The sequence below is a fragment of the Stenella coeruleoalba genome (genome assembly GCF_951394435.1).
Source record: "Stenella coeruleoalba genome assembly, chromosome: 4".
Lineage (NCBI taxonomy): Eukaryota > Metazoa > Chordata > Mammalia > Artiodactyla > Delphinidae > Stenella > Stenella coeruleoalba.
The window spans coordinates 19,752,338-19,777,185 of NC_137149.1; the positions used below are offsets into that span (position 1 = coordinate 19,752,338).

The window sequence follows — 24,848 nt, forward strand, 5'->3', positions numbered from 1 at the left end:
CCCCCAAGCAAAAAGATTAAACCGAAGAGCTGCTTTTCCTAAGTAACGAACTCGCGGAACGAGTTATGAATTGAATCTGCCTTGGGACTGTTTCAGAATTTGATTACCTAATAACGGCTTTCTTTGCTGTTCTTAACATTTATCAAAAATGTAGGGAAGAGAAAATCATTTAATTTATATAGCACTCTTTAAAAATTGACCGTGTTGTACAATCTTTTGTGAATAAAATATCGGTGCTTACGACAGCTCCACCCCGAAACTAATTTTACAAGATCTCATCGATCTAACTGGCTTGTCAGAGTCCAGAAACTTTTTTTAAACAAGTGGTTCAACTCAAACAATGCCCTCTTTCATGTATAGTTCACTTAAAAAAAAATCAGATTGACTTATCAAAATTGAATAAGGTTTCATGATCCTTTCCAAGACAAGATGGGAGGATTAAGAGGAGTTGGTAATTTTATTAAATTTATACAGTACTTCCATTCTTACTTCCTCTTTTGCACTTAAGAAGTGTTACAAAAAACCAGGTCTCATATTACTTCAAGTGGAAACTTCGGTTTAGATTCTTCAACATATAAAAGGATACTTTTATATGGAATTAACTTTGCTGAGCATTATTTTTCCAATCTTGATATGCTGGTGTGGTGATGTAAATGATGATTTCGCAAGCATTAAAGAATAATTCTCTTTATCCTAGCTCTTTTGGCTGTTTCTCTTTTGTAAATTTACCCAGTGATTTCTGAAGTTTTTCAGTCAGTTCCTTTAATTATGTAGACTCTACCAAGATAGCATAAGTGAACACATTTCCCCAAATGTGGACATTGATAATTTCAAAGGATGAAAATAGTGTAAAAGCCCTTATATATACAAAACCTGGGAGAATGGTGGCTTGTATTATAGAATTTTGTACATGACCGCTATTACAATATAACCAGGACTGTTTTCTATCCAAGCCACAGTTTTTAGTTATCATAAAAGTTACAAGTACTATTAAGAAAGATAGTGTTGAATTTTACACTAGCTTTGTTATTAGTTATCCTTGGAAACCATGGAAGTAAAACATTTTGTTAAATATTTAATATTAAGGTGAAGTTTTGTTGGCTTTATACTTACATTTGATGGTGTGCAGAATGCCTACATTATGGAATTGCACTTTTACTGTCTAAAATTTCCTTTGGACCCCAGTGTAAGCTGAAGTACTTCAGTGTTGGGTTTCAAACAGTTTCCATGGTAGTACCTTTTGTTGACGTGCGGTATGGGCTTCCACTCTCTGGCCATCTGTAGAGTAATGGCATCATGGCTGAGTCTTAGAGGTGCACGTTCTGGCAATTTAAAATATGTTGTTAAATATTAATGTCTTTTATTTAATGAAAAGTGAAAATATAGCCTTCCACAAAAGTGATTCTTCATGTTTATGAGCTACATCTTCCATACCAGTGGTTTCTCTTCTTACTTAACATTGGGACCACCCTGCAGATAACAGTTTGCAGATATCCAGGAATCAATTATCGCATATGTAGATCACGGGCACGACTGTCTTATTACAAATTTGATTGATCTTTGACAGATACATTGGAGTTTCTTTTTTTATGTAAACAAATATTATTAGGTATATTTTACACTCTTATGAATATTTATATTAATATATTTATAAGTAAATTATACATTATATTGTAATGAATGTACTTCATGTCAATGCTGCTCTTTTTTAAAATTTTTTTAAATTTATTTTTTGGCTGCGTTGGGTCTTCGTTGCTGTGCACTGCACTTTCTTTGGTTGCAGCGAGCTGGGGCTACTCTTCATTGCGGTGCGTGGACTCTAGGCATGCGGGCTTCAGTAGTTGTGGCATGTGGGCTCAGTAGTTGTGGCTCACGGGCTCTAGAGCACAGGCTCAGTAGTTGTGGCGCACGGACTTAGTTGCTCTGCGGCATGTGGGATCTTCCCGGACCAGGGATCGAACTGTGTCCTCTGCATTGGCAGGCAGATTCTTAACCTGCCTGGCAATACTGGGCAAATATTGGGAACAACATAAAAAGTGACTTATCATGTTAGGTAAATACATTCAGAGTTGGAGGCATTTGTTGGGTACCACTACTTGAGCTCTGCCCTTCTTCTGGTCCTAATTCTTATCCATTAGTATTGAAATATGTGGGATTCAACCAGTTAACGGTTATTTGGAGAGAAATAGTCTAACCTGAGGCTTCCCAGTTTTTCTCAAACAGAGCACCCTGGTTAACTCTATCTTCTCCATGACATACAAGAATATAAATTACAGATATACCTGCATGTAAACAGTCCCTGGACAGTACTTTTTTTTACAGGTTTGAAACTATTCATTTGAATGGTTTTATATTTATCTGGTTTGAAACCACAGCATCCATGTTATTTTAGCATAAAAGGCTAAATGAGTAATAAATTATTATGATTATTGGATCAGTAACAAAATCTACTATGTTAAATTTGGGTACAAGCTAGTTGAATATATTTACTAAGGAATAGCCAAAGAGCTGTTAAAATTGCCTGAGTTATCTATATATAGTAAATATTTTTGAATCCCTTCATCTTTTTTCTCTCAACAATCAACTTCTGTTTATGTAAGTGTGAATTTTTCATTAGGTTTTAGGGTCATTTCTTTAATCTGACTTACAGTATTTTGGGTTGGATTTCTTAAATAGGCTTCTGACCTATTTCTCTCCTATAGCTTTACTTGCTTACACAGGTTTGTTTTTTTTTAAATCTAAGTATTTAGCTACAGCCAAATTATTTCATAGATATTCTAATTTATTTAAGTATTTGAAAGTACATTGTGTAGTTCTGTGTTCTTTGGTTTGAAAAAATCAAGAGTTGGCTATATTTCATAGACAAATGATCCATTTAATACATTTTAATTCAATTTAAGGTTTTTATGTCTTTAATTTTCTTTAGGATAATGAAACTTTAAAAAATTACATTTTGGGCAGTCTGAACCTCGTTTAATTTATAGTGTTGTTTACAAAGATTTAATGTATTCAGGGCATCAGGAATGTCATGAAGCAAAAGCAGGGTACATAATTTTTGACTAGAAACTTCATGAACATCATAGCTATCAGCCTGATACATATTTAAACTGTACAAAATTTGAAGAGAAATTTTTTTGGTTGGCTTGAAATCACTGCACTATGATCATTTACAAGGGCCCTGAGCAAGCAGGATCAATATAAATAAGGAAATTTGAGATGAGGTTCATTCCAGAGGAGTTGACTGGAGGTTGAGTGCATCTTTTCATGCCATTCACTTTCAGGCCAAATCTCTCTGTAGTGATTCCCTTGGGGGTTCTTAGATCAGGTTACCTGTTTACCCATGGCTTTGGGTTAGTCTTTCTCAGTTCCTGATTCCTTGACTATGGTCTTCATTTTGGATGCTGAGAAAGAACTACATCACAAGCTGCTTGGCTGCTTTGCAAGCCGCTGAGCAATTCATTGGTGTTTAGTAAACCTTAATTCTCTTATCTTGAGCTAGTGCCCCTTGGACACAGTTGGCAAGTTAGTCTGAGGTCCAGTTCTGAAATAAATTTTATTTGTATAACCTGTATACTCTTCTAAAACTTCACAAATATATCAGTTGATTTTGTTTGTTTGTTTGTTTACCAAATTAGTGCTCCTAAGACCTTTTCTTTGTGTTTTATGGACCCATCTTTCAGTTTATTGGTTTGTATAATATGTACATCTGTAAGCAATTGATTAATTGAAAGGAATACATATTCCGGTTGGTATCATTTTCTTTGGACTCCAGTTCCTAACTGTTCTCTTTACTTTGTCATTCATGCATACATTCATGAATGTTTGAAGCTTTTGAGTTCCTACTATGTGTCAGGTATTATTAGACATGGGAAATAAAAAGGGAAATGGAGCTAAGATTTATTGATACAACAGGTGCATTGCCAAGTCCTTCTATGCATTATTTAGTGCTCATAATACAGTTTTGGAAATAAATATTACTATTTCAGTTTCACAGAAGAGGAAACTGAGGTAACTTAGCCGACGTTAGTCATATGGGACAAAGGAGGAAAGGCATGATATGTAGAGGCAACAGGAGCAAAACTACACGCTCGGGGGTGTAAAGGAGTTTGGCAGGGCCAGGAGCTGCGGGCAGTCTGGTCTTGCTGGCATGAAGCTGCAGGCAGTTGGGGAGATGGAGCCCTGCCTCGGAAAGGGGAGCCGGAGCTAAAGAATATGAGCCATTTTGTAGGTAATGCAGAGCTACCAGAGAGTCATTAGTTGGGGTATGCCATGGTCAGATTTGTGTGTAACAAAGATAGCCCCGGGGCCAATGTGATACTGTGCTTCTGGGGGCTGCAGAGGCGGGATGGTGGTGTGGGAGTTGAAGAGGGGAGAGGGGAGCGGGACATTGGAAGACTACTTGGGCATCTGTTGCTGTAATCCCGGTGAATCTTAAGGGCTTAAACTAGGCAGTAGCTGGGACTTTAGATAGGAGGGGACTGTAGGAGAGAGTGGGCAAATTGGATGCATGAGTGAGTGGGAGTTGGTGAAGGGCCAGGTTAAGGTAAAGATGAGCGGCTTCCTTGATGGAGTGGTTTGAGAAAGGAATGCAGGTTGGAGGTGGGAGAAAAGCAGAGTTAGTAGATTTGTTGAATTTGAGTTCTTTATAAAACATTTAGGTGGTGCTATCTAGTACACAGCAGGGTGTATGTGGTCTTTAAATCTATTTTCATCTCTATAGGTCATCCATTTGATTATGTATTATCTGTCTCTTCCTACAACTAAAGATTTGAAGCTAACTTATTTCTTCCCTTTGTCTAGGACCAGCCAAGTTCATTAGATTTCTGTCTCTCATTTAGATGCAAAAGGAAGTAAAGTTGTGAATCGATGCACACTCTTCTCTAATATGGGAAATCTGTAAACTTGATTGTTTTCTGAAGCATCGATGTGAATGAATTGGTTAGTGAAATAGCTTTTCACGTGCTATGTGCAAAATGGCCAATTCAACAACTAGGTAAAATAGCCCCTTTGGAGGTTAATACATTTGCCCGCTTTACCGACTCAAAGGTATCACCATTATTCACGGACAGTTAAACTTTCCACTTTATTAGTATTTGCCAAGGGAAGGCATTCTTATACTAGCAGGGAGGTAGCCATAGGAGCATTAAAGAAACACAACAAAAATCTAAATAATGTTGACAAAACCTTTATTAAGTTACTAAAAACTTTTCTACCACTGTGCACATAATGTAAACTATTTTATAGTGATGCTTTTTTTCCTTACATCTGACTTTGAGAGGTCAGAGGTAGTTGGATGATTAGACAAAATGGAAAGAAGCAAAAATAAGGAGGATGAAAGGGAAAGGAAGTTATGTGAAAGTTAGCAAAAGTTATAGACCAGTTTGAATTTGAGGCTTTGAACTATAATTTTCACCTCTTTTGATGGGATTGAGCAACAGTGAAGATTAGGACTTGAGATCTTATTTCTGACGCCTCATGGTATGTGTTTGTGCCCCTCGGTCCTCTTGGAGGTTCTAGTTTTTTCTGATATTTAATTTACTTTGCATCTCAAATCACAATCGTGTTTCCCTGGCTTTTTCCTCCTTTCTTGCTCATCTCATTTCTTTCCTAGTACAGTGATTTTCAATTTTTTTTTTCTTTGCTGATCAGTGGGACCCATCATCAAAGGAAATATTAATGGGCCTGTTCTGTATTGTGTCCGTCAGATAAGACCTGAACTGCTCTGCCTGGAGAAGGAAGGCAGAACTCTGCCCTTGGCCTCCCCACCCAGCCCTTTCTTGGGGGAGGGGGGGGAAAGACTTTGCGAAACCTGAGCCTCAGAAGAACCGTAGGTAAAAACCATTGTACTATGGCCATCATCAAAAAATCTAGAAACAATAAATGCTGGAGAGGGTGTGGAGAAAGGAGAACCCTCTTGCACTGCTGGTGGGAATGTGAATTGGTACAGCCACTATGGAGAACAGTATGGAGGTTCCTTAAAAAATTACAAATAGAACTACCATATGACCCAGCAATCCCACTACTGGGCATATACCCTGAGAAAACCATAATTCAAAAAGAGTCGTGTACCACAATGTTCATTGCAGCTCTATTTACAATAGCCAGGAGATGGAAACAACCTAAGTGTCCATCGACAGATGAATGGATAAAGAAGATGTGGCACATATATACAATGGAATATTACTCAGCCATAAAAAGAAACAAAATTGAGTTATTTGTAGTGAGGTGGATGGGCCTAGAGTCTGTCATACAGAGTTAGGTCAGTCAGAAAGAGAAAGACAAATACCGTACGCTAACACATATATATGGAATCTAAGGAAAAAAAAATGTCATGAAGTACCTAGGGGTAAGACGGGAATAAAGACGCAGACCTACTAGAGAATGGACTTGAGGATATGGGGAGGGGGAAGGGTAAGCTGGGACAAAGTGAGAGAGTGGCATGGACATATATACACTACCAAACATAAAATAGATAGCTAGTGGGAAGCAGCCGCATAGCACAGGGAGATCAGCTCGGTGCTTTGTGACCACCTACAGGGGTGGGATAGGGAGGGTGGGAGGGAGGGAGACGCAAGAGGGAGGAGATATGGGGATATATGTATATGTATAGCTGACTCACTTTGTTATAAAGCAGAAACTAACACACCATTGTGAAGCAATTATACTCCAATAAAGATGTAAAAAAAATAACAATAATAAATGCTTTACATGTTAATATTAAAAAAAAAAAAACCATTGTACAGCTGCTCAGCTGTAGTGTTTTGCTTAATGATTTCTGGCTCTTAGTTAGTAGTATGTGGAATGGTGGGTAGCTGTTTAGGTGTTGATTTTATTGAACTGGATGACAAATTTAAAGATGGTTTATTTCTCCTCTTAAAATGTTCCAGACCAGGTGATGTTTTCGCATCTTTAAATTTGAAGTGTTATTTCTGTATTATTTTCCTGTGTCTAGAAAAGCAGCTCTTCACTTGTGTTTTGGTTTAATTTTATTCGTTTTATTTTGGCATAACTAGTCTTTGCAGGCAAAGAACTTTTTCATTTAAAGCAAACAAGTGAAAAAAGCCAACAAAATTATAGAGCCAAAAGAATGGATAATTTTGAAGTTGAGAGTTAACAGACCGAATTATATGTTTTGGCCACGTACTGTCTGAGCATATATAATAATTCCCTTGGTACGGCTCTGGTGGCAGAGGATTGAGGTAAATGAGGGTGAACTGAGGCTGGGTGAAGGGAACAGTAGCTACTTACAGTTGGAATTCATCTGGGGAAGGTGTACTTGTTGAACGCCTTGAGGCCAGTGGCAAAGATGGGAAGCAGGGGAAGCCCTCTCTGTGAGTCATGTAGAGTCCCATTTGCCCAGTGTAGATGGTTTTGAGTGGGTGGGGATGGAGCTTGGACAGGATGTCCAAACAAGGGTTCGCTCTGTGTGAGTCACGTCCTGCGATTCACATCTGCTCCCTTACTACCGCTACGTGGCTTTGCTAGCTTTCACAATGACTGATCAAATGGAAATGTAGCAAGAATGTTTCCCAATCTTTAGAAAGCTCTCAAAAATACAATCAGCAGTTATGTCTTCTTCACAGTAACTGAGACTCAAGGATACTTCTCTTCTTTCCATTGTTCACCTCATTTCCTTCAGGCTCAGGGGTCAGATGTCTCTTCTCTTTAAGGCAAATTCCTCCTGTCTTCTCTGTTCTTAACCTTTTCGCTGTTTCTCTATCTACTAGAAACTTCTTCAGAGCCTATAAGCTGGAAAATATTTTTAAAGTGTGTGTTTTCTTTTACGTATTTAAAAAAAAAAAGCCTGTTTGTAAAATGGGAGTTCACAGAGATGCTCTGCCTCTCAATTCACTCTTTAGTGTCCTCCAATCAGGCTTTTACCGCCACCAAAGACCTCCTAGTTGCCAAATCCAGTGGACCCTTTTCCATCTTCCCGCTTACTTGACTGCCCTATGGTTCGGGCACTGCCTGTTCTTCCTTTCCTTGGAATATTTTTCTCCTTTGTCTTCCATTCCATCACCTTCTTTGGATTTTCTTTTTGCCTTTGGGAGGCTGTGTAGAGCCCACAGTTAAGAGCCCACAGTCCCATGGCCTGTGTTCAGGTGCCGGCTCTGCTACTTGCTTGGGTTACCTGGGTGATTCGCCAAACCTTTCTAAGCCAGTGTGTTTCTTTATCTGGAAAATGGGGTTTCACTGAGGTGGTCCATGTGAAGCTCTGAGCTCATTGCCGCCCTTAGCAGATATTAGCTGCCATTCCGATTGTAGGTGACCTTCCCTCCTCCAGCTCTTCTTTCCATTCCATTAATATTGCCTTTCGTGAAGCCTCCTCCCACAGCTCTAGTTATCACTTATGTGCCCCAGTAACTGACAAGCCTGCTTCTCTTTCAGTATGTGGAGAAGTGCAAAACCAGCCACCCTGTTCCTTATCCAAAAAATGAATCATCCTCAGTGGTTTCCTTCTGCCTTGGCCCTGTTCCTGTCTGCCTTTTCCTTTCCATTTCCACTGCTCCTGACTTAGATCAGGTCCTTTTTATCCTTCTTATGTTTAGTAGTTTTTAAAACAGTCTTTCTGTCTCCACACGTGCACAGTTCTGTCCTTTTGTCTCCACTGCTGCCCTAGTGATATTGCTGTGCAGAGTCGACCTTGTTCCTTGCCTGCTTGCTTAAACGCCCTCCAAGGGCTTCCTTTGCCAGCGGGGTGAAGGCTGCTCTTCTCAGCCTGGCTTCCAGCTGTCCTCGCTCCCCACTGTGACCTTTCCCTTGTTTTTCTATCCAATCTTACTGCTTGCTCTAGTCTGTTGAAATACTTAACCCTTTGTCCAAAGCACCACATTGTTTCCTTCTTCCATGTTTTTAATCTGTACTGAAATCGCTGCCTGCCCTTTTCTACTTTGCTGAGCCAGCCTGGCAAAATTACAGGCAACTTTCAAGACATTTTGGGGAAGTTTCTCTGATTTCTTTTCTTTCCACTCCTCCTGTCTCAGTCCCTCCTTTATGTGCTCATATTACCCTGAGGAAACCTCTGTGTGTGTATACTCTACTACGCTTGATTACTTACATGCCTATCATTTTCTCCTGACTTCAGAGATCTTGACTTTTTCCTAGTGATTAGTACAATACTTGGCAGTGGAAGGCATTCAGAAAATGGCTGTTGAGTGAATAGATAAGCAGACAGGTGAGCTAAATCATTCAAGTTCTCACAGTGAGAGAACCCATGGTATTTGTTCATGTTTATGATGATACTGATGGTGTCTTCCTCATCAATCTGAAGTGGTCTTACTAAACAGAGAGGAACTGCAGTTTGCCTTGAGAGAAATAACTTTCCTAACCCATACCAATTTTGAAGGGCCATCTCCTCAAATCTTACCAGCTTCTCTCCCAACCTATTGCTCCTTTTAATTATGTTGAGCCATTTGAAGCTGCCGGTATTCAACCATTCACTTTCCTATGGTCAAGCTATAGAACAAATGGCAGGGAGTTTATTGGCCCTTATTGCATCTGTGCTTTTTAGATAGGGTGGAAATGGAGACTAGCCTGGCTTTGGGTGGATTTCTCAAAGGGTTCTGAACCCACTTCTAATGTGGAGTGTGGTTTCCACACACCAACAAGCAGTTCTGTACCAGATGGGTGTCTTGCTATTCAACTCAGTTCTGCCATTGTCTGCTGCAGATAGCATCAGCTCAGCCCACAGGTTGAGGGCTCAGTTCTGCAAGACCACCCCTCTTCATACTCCCACCCCCATTTCAGACGCCAGTTGCAAGGCCAGATTGTCACCTCTGATTCTGACTGACTGGCTACAGATCGGAGTTTCCAGTGACCCCATCATTGGCTCACAGAACTCAGAGAAACATTTTACTTACTAGATCACTGGTTTATTATAAAAGGACACAACTCAGGATCAGCCAGATGGAAGAGATGCGTAGGGCAAGGTGTGTGGGAAGGGGCAGGGAGCTTCGGGGCCCACTCCGAGTGAGCCACTGTCCCTACAACGCCATGTGTTCACCAGCCTGGAAGCTCTTCAAACCGTGTCCTTTTGGATTTTATGGAGGCTTCATTACATAGGCATGATTGATTAAATCATTGGCCATTGGTGATTGAACTCGATCTCCAGCCCCTCTCTCTTCCCTGAGGTGGGGTTGTGGGTGTGGGACTGAAAGTTCCAACCCTCTCATCACATGGTTGTTTCCCCGGGCAAGCAGCCCCCAAACCCCCATCCTTAGATGCTTCCCAAAAGTCACCTCATTAACAAAGTCAGGTGTGATTGAAGGGGGTTTGCTATGAATATCAAGCTCTTATCATTATGAAATTTATCACTCTTATCATCTGGGAATTCCAAGGGTTTTAGGAGGTCTGTGCAGGAAATGGGGACAAAGACCAAATATATATGTTTCTTATTATAAATCACAGTATCGCATTTTCCCACTTAGTAGAATGAAGAGCTCTGGCTTAGTTTCATGACCTCCCCATGAGATAAGTGAGGCTTCCCTGCCCCTCCTTTTCCTACTTGACCACAGTCTTTTGTTTGGCTGTGGGCGTGTGGGGGGGGTGGCTTGAGGGGATGAAAGCTGCTACCAGTCAACACTCTGGGGCTGGGAGATGGAACTGGGAAAAAACACCTCTTTTCTTGGATTGTATGCTTTTGGCCACATAATTACAACACTAAGGTTTTCCTGTAGGTTCTCTCAAGGCTGACTCTGTTCAGAGGAAAGAAGAGTCTTTCTTCTTTCCTTGAACAAGAGGAGACTATTGTTAAAGAAAAAATTATTCTCGTACTTGTTAAATGGTAAAGAAGACTTTCAAAACTACTGCAGTAAAGGTCATGCCTATTGCAATGGAAGAGAAGAGATTGGGTTCAAGTCCAAGTATAGCAAAGGCAGCTGGGAACTTACAACCAGTGAGCAGGATGAAGGGGGTCAGTGGATGGAAAGTTACTAAGAGGAGACATTAAGGGTAGAGGGATTCTTGCTGAACTGGCCTAATAGGATTCTTGCTTAAGGCAGCCCATGGATTTATACATCAAAGATGGAGGATGAGGAACTTGAACAGATATTAAGGTTTGCGGGATTCTCTGTAAACTGACTTTAGCAGGATTCGTGCTACAACTGGGCTTGGCAGCCTAGAGACCAGTCCTAGTCAAAAAGTGTGCTCTGAGGAGCCTGTCTGAAGTTTGGTCAAGGAGAGAGTCTGTCTCCTGGAGCCCTGAGTGCTACTTTTTCAGGAGGCGGAATGCAGTGCCACTGAAGAGAGGTCTCAGAGCTGACCTCTGGTGCTTTGTCCCATGCAAGTTCTTCCCCATGGATATGTCTCTCTGTTGTCTTTTTTTTTTTTTTTTTTTTTTTTAATGTGGTTGGTGTTAAGATACTGTAGGCAAATGCAGCAGTTGGATGTTAAGGTGGAAGAGAAATTTTTTTCCTTGTAGGTGATCGTGCTTCCTTGCATTCATAATAAAACAGAAGTGATCGTAAACCAGACAAGTCTTCTCAGTCCCCAACCCTTATAGCTGTTTATTTCTCAGTTTTGGATGGAACCTTGACAGGAGTTGTGAGGTACTTCAGGAACATTTATTGGTAAAAATAAATCCTGGGAGCCTCCCTTTATCATAAGATAAAAATTTATGGCTCAGTATTAATAAAGCTTTCTGATTCTAAAGATCTATTGATATTACAAACAGTTTTTGGAGGTTTTAAAATATTTGGATGATTAAAAGTACTAGATATGATAACATAAAATAAGAACTCTTACAAACAGTATCTTCTAATATATCTTGAAAAGTTCTAAATTCAGAAATTTGTATTCTTCTGGCACATGAACTACTGAAAATCTTTTCAGGTTTTGCCAGGTTATCTTAAAATCCCTAAATAAGTATAAGGAAACAGGACTAGATTTATTAAGAGCATTGCTTAGAGTTCAGTGCCTAGGGTAAGGCCTCAAGTTTTTTTTTTTTTAACATCTTTATTGGAGCATAATTGCTTTACAATGGTGTGTTAGTTTCTGCTTTATAACAAAGTGAGTCAGCTATACATATACATATATCCCCATATCTCCTCCCTCTTGCGTCTCCCTCCCTCCCACCCTCCCTATCCCACCCCTCTAGGTGGTCACAAAGCACCGAGCTGATCTCCCTGTGCTATGCGGCTGCTTCCCACTAGCTATCTATTTTATGTTTGGTAGTGTATATATGTCCATGCCACTCTCTCACTTCGTCCCAGCTTACCCTTCCCCCTCTCTGTATCCTGAAGTCCATTCTCTAGTAGGTCTGCATCTTTATTCCCGTCTTGCCCCTTGGTTCTTCATGACCACTTTTTTTTTTTTTTTAAGATTCCATATATATGTGTTAGCATACCGTATTTGTTTTTCTCTTTCTGACTTACTTCACTCTGTATGACAGACTCTAGGTCCATCCACCTCACTACAAATAACTCAATTTTGTTTCTTTTTATGGCTGAGTAATATTCCGTTGTATATATGTGCCACAAAAGGCCTCAAGTTTTAATACAGGCTCAGCATGCTCCCAGATCAAAGTGGCGAGAGGCTTAACGGGAATGAAGCCTGCGAGGAAGTGCCCTCCGTGAACCAGGAGGTGCTGGTGGAGCTTGATCACTGGGGCGATGCCTGAAGGAAGAGGGCCTTGGAAGCCAGCCTTCCCGCTAATGGTATCGCAGGTGGGCCAGGAGAGCTCGTGCACTGAATTGGTGCACTGCTAATCCACATTGTAATGGTCTGTTTCCCATTTCAGATGGGGTTATGTTGATATATCTTATCAAATGATAAGTTTATGTAAAGTCTGAACATGAAACAGAGCAAGCAGCTTACTGTTTATGTTTATCGTAGTAGTCATGCTGTGAATAATATTGCTGTTTTCCCTGTGTCAGGCGCTCAGAGGCACTGTGACTGACTTCCCTGGATTTGATGAGCGGGCCGATGCAGAAACTCTTCGGAAGGCCATGAAAGGCCTGGGTAAATTCAGCCTTCTTTTTGTTCTAAAAAAAAATGTGACATTTGTTTTTCTGAACAAAAAAGTCATTGTTTTACAGTAAGATTAACTTTAAAATATTTTGAGCTGAACATATATAGAGAGAAACATTAAAGGAACAAAAAAAATGACTGACCACCCCTAGTATTTAGTCTCTAGAACCAAACAGGAGTTAAATTCAGCCTCTTTGTTTTTTTAGCTTTTCAGCTTTACCCATACGGTAGCTGACTGAGTAGATAAACAGACATTCCTGAGGGTGATCAGCTGTGCAGCCTTTTGCTCTCAGTGTCCAATCAGATATCCAGTTCTATCAGTTTCTTACATCCCACTGTCTTCACTTTCTCAGCTTTCCTTTTTTGCAGTTTAAAAACCTCTCTTCTTGAGGACTTCCACATATAATTAATCCTCCTGTCCTCAGGCTCCTTCTGTACCAGTGTCCATGTGAAGGGATTCATCTTCCTCAAACTTGGCTCTGACCCCATCACTCTCCATTCTGAACATCTTGTGAGATTTCCTGTTGTAGCAGGATCGGGTGCAGGCTTTCTGGCCTTGTAAGGCCTTCCCTGGTATTCCAGCCCACCTTGTCGGTCTCAGCGCACATTACTGCCTGATGTGTCCTCTGATCCATCCATGCCAGGTGATCTGCTACTCAGGAAAGCTCTGTATTTTCCTACTGTTGAGCTTTTCCTGGATTCTAAAAGCCTGTCTTTCTTCCTTACATCACTGCCTGTCAAAATCTTTTCATCCTTCAAGACTGTTTTGGGTGGGTGTCACCTTCTCCATGAAGCTTTTCCCAAAACTGTCTTCCGCTGCCTTTCAGCTACGAGAACCTCCTCTGAACCCCATTTAACACCTGGACCTCTCCTGAGGCCCTTGTCACATTCTGCCTTACCTCACACAAAAAAAATTTGTATTTTTTACCCTAAATTGTTCATAACTTGAAACCAGGGTCTATATCTTTTCTCCTTTCTCAACCCCCTGGAACACCCAACACATCATGCCTTGTGAAGAGCTGTTATTTGAGTAATTATTTGTTGCAAGAAAAGCTAGGTGCACTCAGTTTTTAAAAAGTCAGGAGAATTTTTGCGTCTCCTTCACAATGTGTAGGGGTAGTACGTATTGTTGGAAACAATAACATTTTGATATTGTAAATTTTATAGTTTAATAAATTATTTAATAAAATATATTTTATGAGGCAAGGAATTAAAGTGACTGGGGAGCTGGTTACAAAGGTTATTGAGAGAAGGGGCATGTGGGAGCCTGGATGTAATGGTTGGAACATAATTGCAGGCACCGATGAGGAGAGCATCCTGACTCTGCTGACATCCCGCAGTAATGCTCAGCGCCAGGAGATCGCTATGGCTTTTAAAACTCTATTTGGCCGGGTAAGACTGTACTTCATCCCAAGGTGGAATGTGAGAGCAGCTTTCTCTTTTAAGACTAGTTTGAAATCTACTAATATTCTTTTGTAAATATCATTAATCTTATGATTCTGACTTTCCTATTCCTCGTTTTTTCTTTTCTAGTTTGTTTCTTAGTTATCAGCTGTTGGTTAAAATGCTCACTCAACTTATCCTCATATGATTGTTTTTCCTCACTTGACACTGTATAGGTGCTGAAAGATCCCAATGGGGATAACTGCCCTTCTTTCCTTCTGTGTTTCCCACTCAGGATTGTTGTATTATTTTCCAGGTGTAAACCTGTACTGCAATATGTTTTGCTCTGACACAGTCACACTTGGTTCCTTTTGGAGTGATATTTTAATAAATGAGTTTTTAATTCATTGATTTAAATGTTCTTATTTGATTAACAATTCAAAGTAAAAATTAAATTTGTCACTAAATGAATTAGTACAGACATAAAAAACTTAAATGTAGTTTTATTCTGAAAATTTTTGTTCATTATTTCGAGAAACAAATGCAAAGAAAAAAAAAAAGCATGTATTTTAAACACAAATTCTAGTTGCCTGTGTGCTGAAACTGAAATGGATGAGAAATACTGCTTTTATCTTTATAATTATGCAAGTTCCCCGTAATAGCAGCTGTCCTGCAGTAGTCAGGGGCATAGTAATGAACATAATCTATTATGTATGTATTAGAATATTACTAGATATGGAGAGAAAAGAAAACATTGTTTTGTTTAGGTATGATAGGCCAAATTTTGTCCTTTGTAAAAATGCATTATGATATTTTGGGGAAATTATTTTTTTGAGATAGACATGTTTCTCAGAAGAGTATTTTTAAAATATTTTAGGCTTATTTTAAAATATCTTAAAATAAATATTTTTTATAAAAAGCATTCATTTTTTAAAAACTCTGAGATTAAGAAAAACATCTTAAAAACAAGTACCTTGACACATGAGTGGCTTTGCTTTAGCTTAAGGTCAGATGTCAAAAGTACATTATTAAAAGCCACAGGGTGTTGTTTAGCTCATGTGTCTTCTACTTGGAGATAGCAATGTAAAGAATTCATTAGAGCAAAGGGCTATCGTTCATATTTAAGAAGAACCTCCTTAAAATTTCTGCATGGTTAACCAATTTATATTTTCTGTGAGTTAGGACCTTCTGGATGACCTGAAATCAGAACTGACTGGAAAATTTGAAAAATTAATTGTGGCTCTGATGAAACCGTCTCGGCTTTACGATGCCTATGAACTGAAGCATGCTCTTAAGGTGAAAGGATGAGTGCGAGGAATATTCCTGTCATGTGTATAATATTATTTTGTGTTGGTAATTACTTTATGGTATTTTTATTTTTATTTATTTATTTTTATTTTATTTATTTTTTATTTTTTTTGGAACATATAAATCATCACATCAGTCTATTACAGTCATTAACATGACAATTAGCTGTTTCAACAACTATTTCTTTTTTTTTAATTTTATTTAATTTTTTTTATACAGCAGGTTATGGTATTTTTATATTAAAACAAATTGAATTATTTCACTGAGGGTTTCTTGAAGGACAAAACTGCGTAGGAGGCAATAAGAAAAGGAGAGAGGAAATGACAAGTGTGTCATTTAGTCTTTTTGTATAGTTAACTCAGTAGTAGTGGGTTTTTAAAATTTTAGTGTATTTTACAGCCTTTTGTACTTTATTTTCATGCTTGTTTTCTAATTTTGAGATATGTTTTTTTTGTTTGTGGTTTTTTTTTGGTTTTTTTTTTTGGCGGTACGCGGGCCTCTCACAGTTGTGGCCTCTCCCGTTGCGGAGCACAGTCTCCGGACGTGCAGGCTCGGCGGCCATGGCTCACGGGCCCAGCCGCTCTGTGGCATGTGGAATCTTCCTGGACCGGGGCACGAACCTGAGTCCCCTGCATCGGCAGGCGGACTCTCAACCACTGCGCCACTAGGGAAGCCCTGAGATATGTTTTTAAAATGTTACAGATTAGGTATTTTATCTTTTAGTTTAGAAATTTGCCTGATTAGGGAACAATAATATTGTTAATGGTTTTAGCATAAAAGATGAAGCTTTGGAGAGAATTTTGAGATAAGAAAGATTTTCTAATACCCTTTCCTTCTTTCCTGTACTTCTAAATACTAAAATGAAGCAGCTGGTAAACTTGATATAATTTCATTGTAGCAAGTAACTAAATGTATATTCCCTTGCCTGGTGTTTGCAATGTTGTATAAATGTGATTACATTGAATCATTTGTTTAGACTTATGGGACAGGGAATAACTCAGTCACTAGTAGTTAGGTTTTGAATGGACAAACTGAAATTAACAACAAGGAGATGATGTAGCTCAGGTGGAGGGAGGAGAGGGTTTGTCAAGTTAGGAACCTTTCTGTGCGTCTTCATTTTCCTACAGTGATTCTTTGGAATAAATAAAATCTTAGGTTATTGGAAATGGGCATTTTTGCAGCCTTCTGAAATATTAGCAGTGGCTAAAATTCTGCCCGAGCATAAACCTAGTTCTTTCAGTGTTTGATTTTTTGGTAAAGCAACAGAAATATAAGGAAATTAAGGCTTAAATATGCTATCTTTTAAAATTAAGTTCAGCTATGTCATTGCTTGTATCTTCTAATTTAGTAGTGTAGATATGACGTATAATCAGAAAAAGGAAAACCAACTACAATTATTCTTTAAAAATCCAGAAAGCAAGTCCCAATTCCTTTATGCTGATCCAATAACTGATTCCTAATAACCAAGCCGTGCTATATTTATTTTTACCTGTGTTGCAGAATTTCCCTGTGATCCATAGAGAACTTAATTTGAGAGCAGGGTTGTTTATGTTTTGAGGTACATATTGTTTAAGTATCAGTGTTCTTCCATGTAAATTTATGTGAAGTTTTCATTTTTACTATTTCAGCCTTTTTTTAATTTCCTGTTTCATCAAAATGTTTCCCTTTAAAACTATTTAGAATTAAACTGATAAAATTACAAATTTATGTAATCTGTTATATGTCATATATGTAGACACATTCATACAATCAACATTTTTTTCATTAGGCAAAAAAGGATAAAATTGTCTTTGGAAAGAAAACTAATTTGAAATTTCGTATTTCTATAACTAATAGAACTCATATAGAAAGTGAACGTTATGTTGGATAATATATATATATTTATGCAGTTGGGGTAACATCTGTTCTGGGAAAATCACTTTCTTTTTAATCTTATTAACATGTTTTTTTCTTTTAAAAATAAATCTCCAAACAGGGAGCTGGGACAAATGAAAAAGTCCTGACAGAAATTATTGCTTCAAGGACACCTGAAGAACTGAGAGCCATAAAGCAAGTTTATGAAGAAGGTAACTGTTTCGAATTACATCTCCCTTCACTTCCGCTGTCACTTTGTCATTTCTCTAAAGGGAATGGAGTTCTTTGGAGTTATGGGAGGGCAGGCCATACGTGATTTCTGGATGAGTGAAGGAATGAGTAAACAAATAAGCAACCATTCAAGCTAGTTTCTCTTTCAGTAGGGAAGAGACTGCCTTTTTCTATACCTATAACTACTTTAGTATTTGTAAGAAACTTCTGTTGAGGATGGGACTTATTTTCATATAGGATTTACAGTCAGTGTTGGGATATACAGGTTGTCTCTTTCACTTTACATTTAAGATGTAAGTGGTTTTTCTTCCTTAAAAATTTCAGTTTTATGTTGGTAGAAGTTAAGAATTACTAAAAAGGAAAAGAAACCTTGTCCAAATCAGAGTCGATAATGTCTGAGTAAATGTATGTCATTCTAGCTAAGGGGGGTGCTTGACTACTCTGCATTTTGACTTTGGTGTCTTTTCTTTTGCATTTTTAAATTTTTTGTGTGTGAAAAAAACCCTATATTTCAATCTGAAGCATATCCTGTTAATGGAACCAAGAAAATGTAATAAAAAGCAAAAGTAGGGAGTTCTTTTCTCATCAGATTTTCTGTAAAAGACTCTGCCCTCTGCGTGACTTAGGAGGATCAGACTGTCCAGATGGTCAGCTCAGTCAACAGACCTCCAAGCCTAGTGCTTGCAGCTAGGAAAATGGGTCCCTATCTTGGCATTAGTTGGTTAATCTTAGAAATGACCCTGTAACCCAGCAAGTTAGAATGGTGTGAAATTTATGGCCACTAAACAATTACCTTTTTTTTTTTTTTTTTTTTTTTTTTTTTTTGCGGTACGCGGGCCTCTCACTGTTGTGGGCTCTCCCGTTGCGGAGCACAGGCTCCGGACGCGCAGGCCCAGCGGCCATGGCTCACAGGCCCAGCCTGCTCCACGGCATGTGGGATCTTTCCGGACCGGGGCACGAACCCGTGTCCCCTGCATCAGCAGGCGGACTCTCAACCACTGCGCCACCAGGGAAGCCCAACAATTACCTTTTGAAGCGCTGGAATCTTTCTTTCCTGCTCCTCTTTTTGTAGTTGGATAGGACCCAACCACTAAGGCAGAGGTGATACATGTATCTCAGCTGCAGGTGACCACGCTTGAGTTTTTACCTGATATAATATTCACATATCTCCTTCTGGGGTTGTTGACATTGATGAATGAGCCTTTGTGCTGCCGGGTGACAGATGGGGTGCCACAAGAGGTATAGTAACTGTGTGTGGTCCATCCAGTCAGCCGGGCTGTTGTGCACTAGCTATGTGTCCAGCAGCGTACTGGCTGTCATGAATGATGCAGAAGATGCACATAACAAAGCTCCTGTCCTCAAGGAGTTTGCAGTCTATTTAGGGATGACATGACTTAGAAAAAACTGCAAGAGTTACAGGATAGTAAAGTTCAAACATCGAACATGTTTAATGAAAGAATTCATTCAGAGAAGAGAGGTCATTTTGGCTTTGGATGTCAGGAGAGACTTCTTCACAGTGCAGTCAGACACTGAGCCAGGGTTTCAAGACTAGATAGGTTTCGAGTGGGTGAAGAAGGCATTTTTGGTCAAGGTCCACCCACTGTCTGCCATGGCATGGAGACCAGTTTGAGAAAAGTATACTGAGGGAACAAAGAGAATGTGACTGTAGTGGAGGGAATGTGCATGTCCATTGTGGAGATAAACTGAATAAGTGCAGTTAGGCTCTGTTACACATGGTTTTGTATGACTGGATTAGAAGTTTGGACTTGGTTCAAAAGCATTGTAAGCTCCTGAATGGATAGTAGAGTATTAAAGGGACAATTGAGGTCAGGAAGAACGTTTGAATTAAGAGGCTGATTAGTTAGCTGTGTTGGGAGAGGTAAGCTGGGCAGTTATGGCTCAGCCTAGGCTGGTGGGAGGTATGAGGCAAATCAGAGAGAGGAGAAATATAAATGGATTTGATGGTTGATTATATATAGGTGTTGGAGTAGAGGAAGGAATAAAAAATTCCTTCAAGGTTTTGTATTTGAGCAACTGATTGAAGTAGATATGTATCTTTTGTATTTTTAGAAGTGTCAAACTTTTAAACTTTGTCTCCTTTCAAATAATGATGAAATGTTTAAATGCCTTAGAGTAATACCTCCTTTCCTTCAATGGCAGCTGGTTGTGAGACGGTGAAAAGTGCCTGTAGACTCTTGTAGATCCTGGTTTTCCCCTTTGCTGTGGCTTTATGTCTGTCGAATAGCTGGAAATGGAGGGGAGAAGGGCATATTTTAAAATATCACTGCTGTCTCTCAGAGTTAACTTTATTTGTTGCAGAGGAAAAATATCTTATTAGGAGAAGGAATGCCCATGCCCCAAAGGAAAAAAAAAACTCAGAATATTTGAGAGTGGAAGACCTTTTGAGATGAATCATGTAAAACATTTGAAAGAAAGGGAAACAAAGTTTAAAATTAAGATTGATTGTATTTTAGAGACTTTCCAGTACGATCATGTATCTGATTAATAACAGATTAATAACTACATTGGTTGAGAGCATTTCTAAATGGCCAAGTCATGATTTAGGTTTGAACTGAGTGCTTTTGGGAGACTTTAATTTCTTTTCTTCCAGCCACTCACCACTTAAAACATTTGCCTTCAGTCTTCAGAGTGCTCAGAGAAGCATGAACTATTATGCTAATCAGATATTTCTTATGTCTCTTCCATTTGATTAATGGGGCAAGATATCCTTTTCTAGTTGAAAGAAGCTGTAAATAAGTGTGAAATTATTCTGTTGCAGAATATGGCTCGAGCCTGGAAGATGATGTGGTGGGGGACACTTCAGGGTACTACCAGAGGATGTTGGTGGTCCTCCTTCAGGTATTGGGTGGAGGCTCTTTGTGGTTTAAAAAATCTGAAGCCGGACTGGTCTGAATCTAGTTAAGTCAAGTCACTTAAAATTCTTTTATCTATTTCTGGTACTTGCTTGATTCTGGCTGTGTGGTGCCAGTGTGTGTTTGTGTTTCAGAACATCTGACCTGAACTCGTAATAGCTAACTCATAGTTTTTTGGTTTTTGTTTTTTTGGATATCACTGTCCTCTTTTATTCATAGATTTTAAAATCAAGAGGGTCAGGTTGGTTTTGGACAGTGTTTGTGTGATAATGTAAAAATATTGTAGGATTGATAAGATCTTAATTAATGCATATTATTCCTAAGAGAAAAAGCTTTATGTGCATAACCATTAGGTGGAACCGTTTTTTCTTTAGAACAAAAATACTCATGTAATGCAATAACGTGACATATTATCTCTTCTAGGCTAATAGAGACCCTGATGCTGGAATTGATGAAGCACAGGTTGAACAAGATGCTCAGGTGAGTGAGACTTAATCTGTGATGACTTTATTATGACATAAATGAAAAAAGAATCCATGCTAATGGCAAATCATAATATGTTGTAATAGCATCTAAAAATAGTCTAACGGGTCGTTTACAAATCATAAGACCCATGTAAGTAGATGGCCAACAAAATGTTTTATCCCAAGGCTGAAATGAAATAAGATAAATTACATGTAAATAATGAGTTCCACCTGGATATGTTATTTTCCTTTAGATTATGGGACATTCTCAAAATAGAGAATTTTACAAGAAAACCAGGTGTTATGGATTGTACTGCCAATGTGGCAGTCTCTTCGTAGAAAAGGATAAAGAAGAAAAAGTACTTTAGTGGTAAATGGTGTTTTATTACATAATAGATGACACGTTATTGTAGAATTTGAAAATTCCTCCACCTTTCCTTTGATAGACTTCTAAACAGGATTGTTCTTTTGTCAGTTGCTCTTTAGTCACTCCCTAATGAAATTTTATACTTAAGTGGCTTTTAAATTCCATTATTGTCTCAGTATGGTTTATAAAGTAGTCAAATGTAGGAAATAAGTGTTAGGAAATTTGAAACATGAGACCTGAAAACTGGAAAATGGTAATAAAGGAATTACTTGGGTTCTTAGAATCACATATCGTAGTCCTGTCTCTCTGGTCACATGTTTTCAATATAGGCGTACCTTGGAGATATTGTGGGTTTGGTTCTAGACCACCACACTAAAGTGACTATCACAGTAAAGCAAGTTACATGAATTACTTTGGTTTCCCAGTGCCTATAGAAGTTATGTTTACGCTATACTTCAGTAACTATGCAATAGCATTATATCTAAAAAACAGTGTACGTCCCTTAAATAATTCCTCTTCAGGGGTCAGGCCTCAAATTAGCTGCTTTTCAGGTCTCCCTGCCTGACCCCCAGGTGTGTGTCAGGTGCTCCTTACAGGGGAGACTATAGCATCTCAAGCTTCCTGCCACAGTTCTTGCCACCTAATATGGAAGCTGCCTATTTACTTGACTGACCACCCAGGGCGCTCTGAGCTGTCAGTTCAATCTGTATCCTTTGTCCCTAGCATATGGTTAGCACTTAGTAACTATGAGTTGCTGACGAGTGACCCAATGCATAACTCTAACATAGAGGGGATCATTTCTGTCTTCTAGATAAGGAAACTGAAGCTCAGGGGTTCGAGAAACAAGCTCATGGCCCCCACTGAGTGGGAATGGAGCTGGAATTTCCACCTGGGCCCATCTGACCCCAAAGCCCTTCCTCTTTCACTAGACAACAGTCTTGGCGTTCTTACCTGTTAGCTCCTTTCTCTCCTTTCTGCTACGGTAAAACAGGCTTAGTAAGTATAGATTGGAAGGAAAGATCTCGCTTAACCCTGCCTGCTTACAGACCCGTCCTCCCAAGCTGTTAGGGGCTTTGCTCATTGCTGAGCCGAGCCTGTTGCTTTCCAGGCTTGCACTGTCTGTGGGTCTGTAGGAGATGTGCTGGTCCTCACACTCCTGCTCTCAGGACTGGGACCTCTGGATGCTTTTCAGCGGTCGTGGTCACGGTGAAAGGAGCAGCTTAATAGCCTCAGACGACTGCAGTGAGGCCTGCATTAGCGGGCGGTGGGCAGATTTCCCAGCACAGCTGGTGGTGTGACGAGAGCACCGCTGCAGTGTGAGGCTGCTGAACGGGAACAGTACATTTGTACCTCGTTTTCATTGATTTCTCTGCTTGGAGCACTCACTGTGGAGCAGTGCTTCTCAGACTTTAATGTGCCTATAAATCCTTTGGGGATCTCCTTAAAGTGCAGATTCTGACTCAGTAGGTCTGGGTGGGGCCTGGGATCTGCATTTGTAACAAGCCCTCAGGTGATGCCCGTGCTGGTCCTGGGGCCACACTTTGAGTACTGAGGCTATATAGGCATCACTTAACCTCTGCTGCAGGGGATATGACCATTCAGAACCCTGAAGGGGAAACTTTGTACATCTGAAAACTGACTTACGAAGTTACTTTAACCTACCCCTGAAATAGTATCCAGGCTTTCTTTACCTTTTCAGTGACCAGGGACAACACAGAATACAGGCTGGCTGTTGATCTTTGATTCATAAAAATCTTATTAATTAATTCAGCCTGTTGAAAACAATTACCCTTTCAGCATTATAAAAAAGGAACACACCCATTTATACCTTGTAGCAAGGGTACCTGGGCTGTTATCACTGATGGGAATTTCAGATTTCTTAATTGAGAGTCATCCAACTAAGGGGCCCTTTTATAAGCATTTGAATTTTTTTCCCTACTGATACCTGGCACTAAGAGGAGTCCTGTTATTTCAGGGATTTGCTAAGCCTCAATGAGTCATTCACCTGGGAATTGAACATTTTGTAGTTAATTCACTTAACTTTTTAACATTTTTGATGCGTTGAACTGATTTTACTTTTTCCCCTACCAAATCCTTGTGTTATGCTTTCTCTGGAGAGAAAGTTGAACTCTTAAAGGAAGGAGGGAGAAGGGAGTCAATGCTTATTGAGTACCTGCTATTGATTGCCTGACACTGTTCAGTGCATTCATTATGTGAGTTATATAATCTCCATTAATAACTCTATAGAAATATTATTCCTACTGTGTAGGTGAAGACACTGAGCCTCAAGAAGAGATTAAGTAACTCATCTAAGACTTACAGATAGGACAGGACCAGTTCTGTTTTGATTCCAAAACCTCTGTACTTTGCACTGAACCAGAGGTTATCAAACTGCTTGGGCTAAACTGTAAAGCCCCCTCTGAGGGAAGGGGGAGGGTGAGGAGGTGTGAGGGTCCCTCATCCAGAAGAGCTCCGTGGATACTGGGCAGCCTCATTTAACCCTTACGTTAAGACAAGACAAAACAAAAGACTTTTAAATATTGCTGTATATGATGATACCGTCATTATTATTGCATATGATTCAGTTAGTAGTAGTTTTAGACTAGGTAATGATCCCAAACGTAATTCTTCCAAGAAAATTAAGAGATTATAGTTAAAAGTAGCCATCTCACCAGGTTTTTCCATACAACTGCTACAGCTACTAGAGAACATCCCTAGAAATAGAGAACAATTGGTAAGAAAGGAGGCTTCAGCAGCGCTTGCAGTATTGTACAGGATGAGCCCTTCACCACTTTTAGGCATTAATGTATACGTATATCTCATCTGTGTGTGGAAAACATACTAGAGGTAGTAGCCAGTATCTTTGGGATGTTGATATTCTTGGTAATTTAAATTTCCTTATTTATGTGTTTTCTCTGTTTTATAAAATTTATCAATGAACATGTGTAATTTTTGTAATTAGATTAAAAAAGTTATCTTAAGAGAAGTGTACAGCACCCTGATATAGTTCTAAGGTTTAGATACTTGCATGACTTTCATAGTAACACTCTTTTTAGTTTTGAAGAGCATGCTCACATGACCAGGATTGATGTTGTGTATTTTTATCATTAAAATAAATTAATTTCAATATTGAGTGTAGAGATGATTCTCTGGAAGTGTAATACAAAATAGATCTGTAGTAGCATAGTCTATATTCTTAAACATACTGTGATCAAAATTCCTACATCCAAACACGTGCTTTGATCACCTCGTATCATTCGTTTTGCCGCTTGTGGCCGTAAAGGCAGCTCGGAGTGGTAGTCTCAGCAAATTGCATTTGGCTTGCTTTAATAGGTATACTTACCTTGAAATGATTAAAAGGGTAGTATAGACATTTTAAAGATTGATGCTTTGGGTTTTAAT

General features: G+C 39.2%; 1 protein-coding gene across 1 annotated transcript in view; it reads left to right on the forward strand.

Moving 5' to 3' along the window:
• ANXA5 (annexin A5) overlaps positions 1–24,848 on the forward strand; it is a 31,591-nt gene that overhangs the window by 871 nt on the left and 5,872 nt on the right. The window contains exons 3-8 of the mRNA XM_079919341.1: positions 12,873–12,957; positions 14,264–14,358; positions 15,532–15,645; positions 17,633–17,723; positions 20,522–20,601; positions 21,039–21,095. Coding sequence (XP_079775467.1) covers positions 12,873–12,957; positions 14,264–14,358; positions 15,532–15,645; positions 17,633–17,723; positions 20,522–20,601; positions 21,039–21,095 — 522 coding nt within the window. The remainder of the gene's footprint in view (positions 1–12,872; positions 12,958–14,263; positions 14,359–15,531; positions 15,646–17,632; positions 17,724–20,521; positions 20,602–21,038; positions 21,096–24,848) is intronic.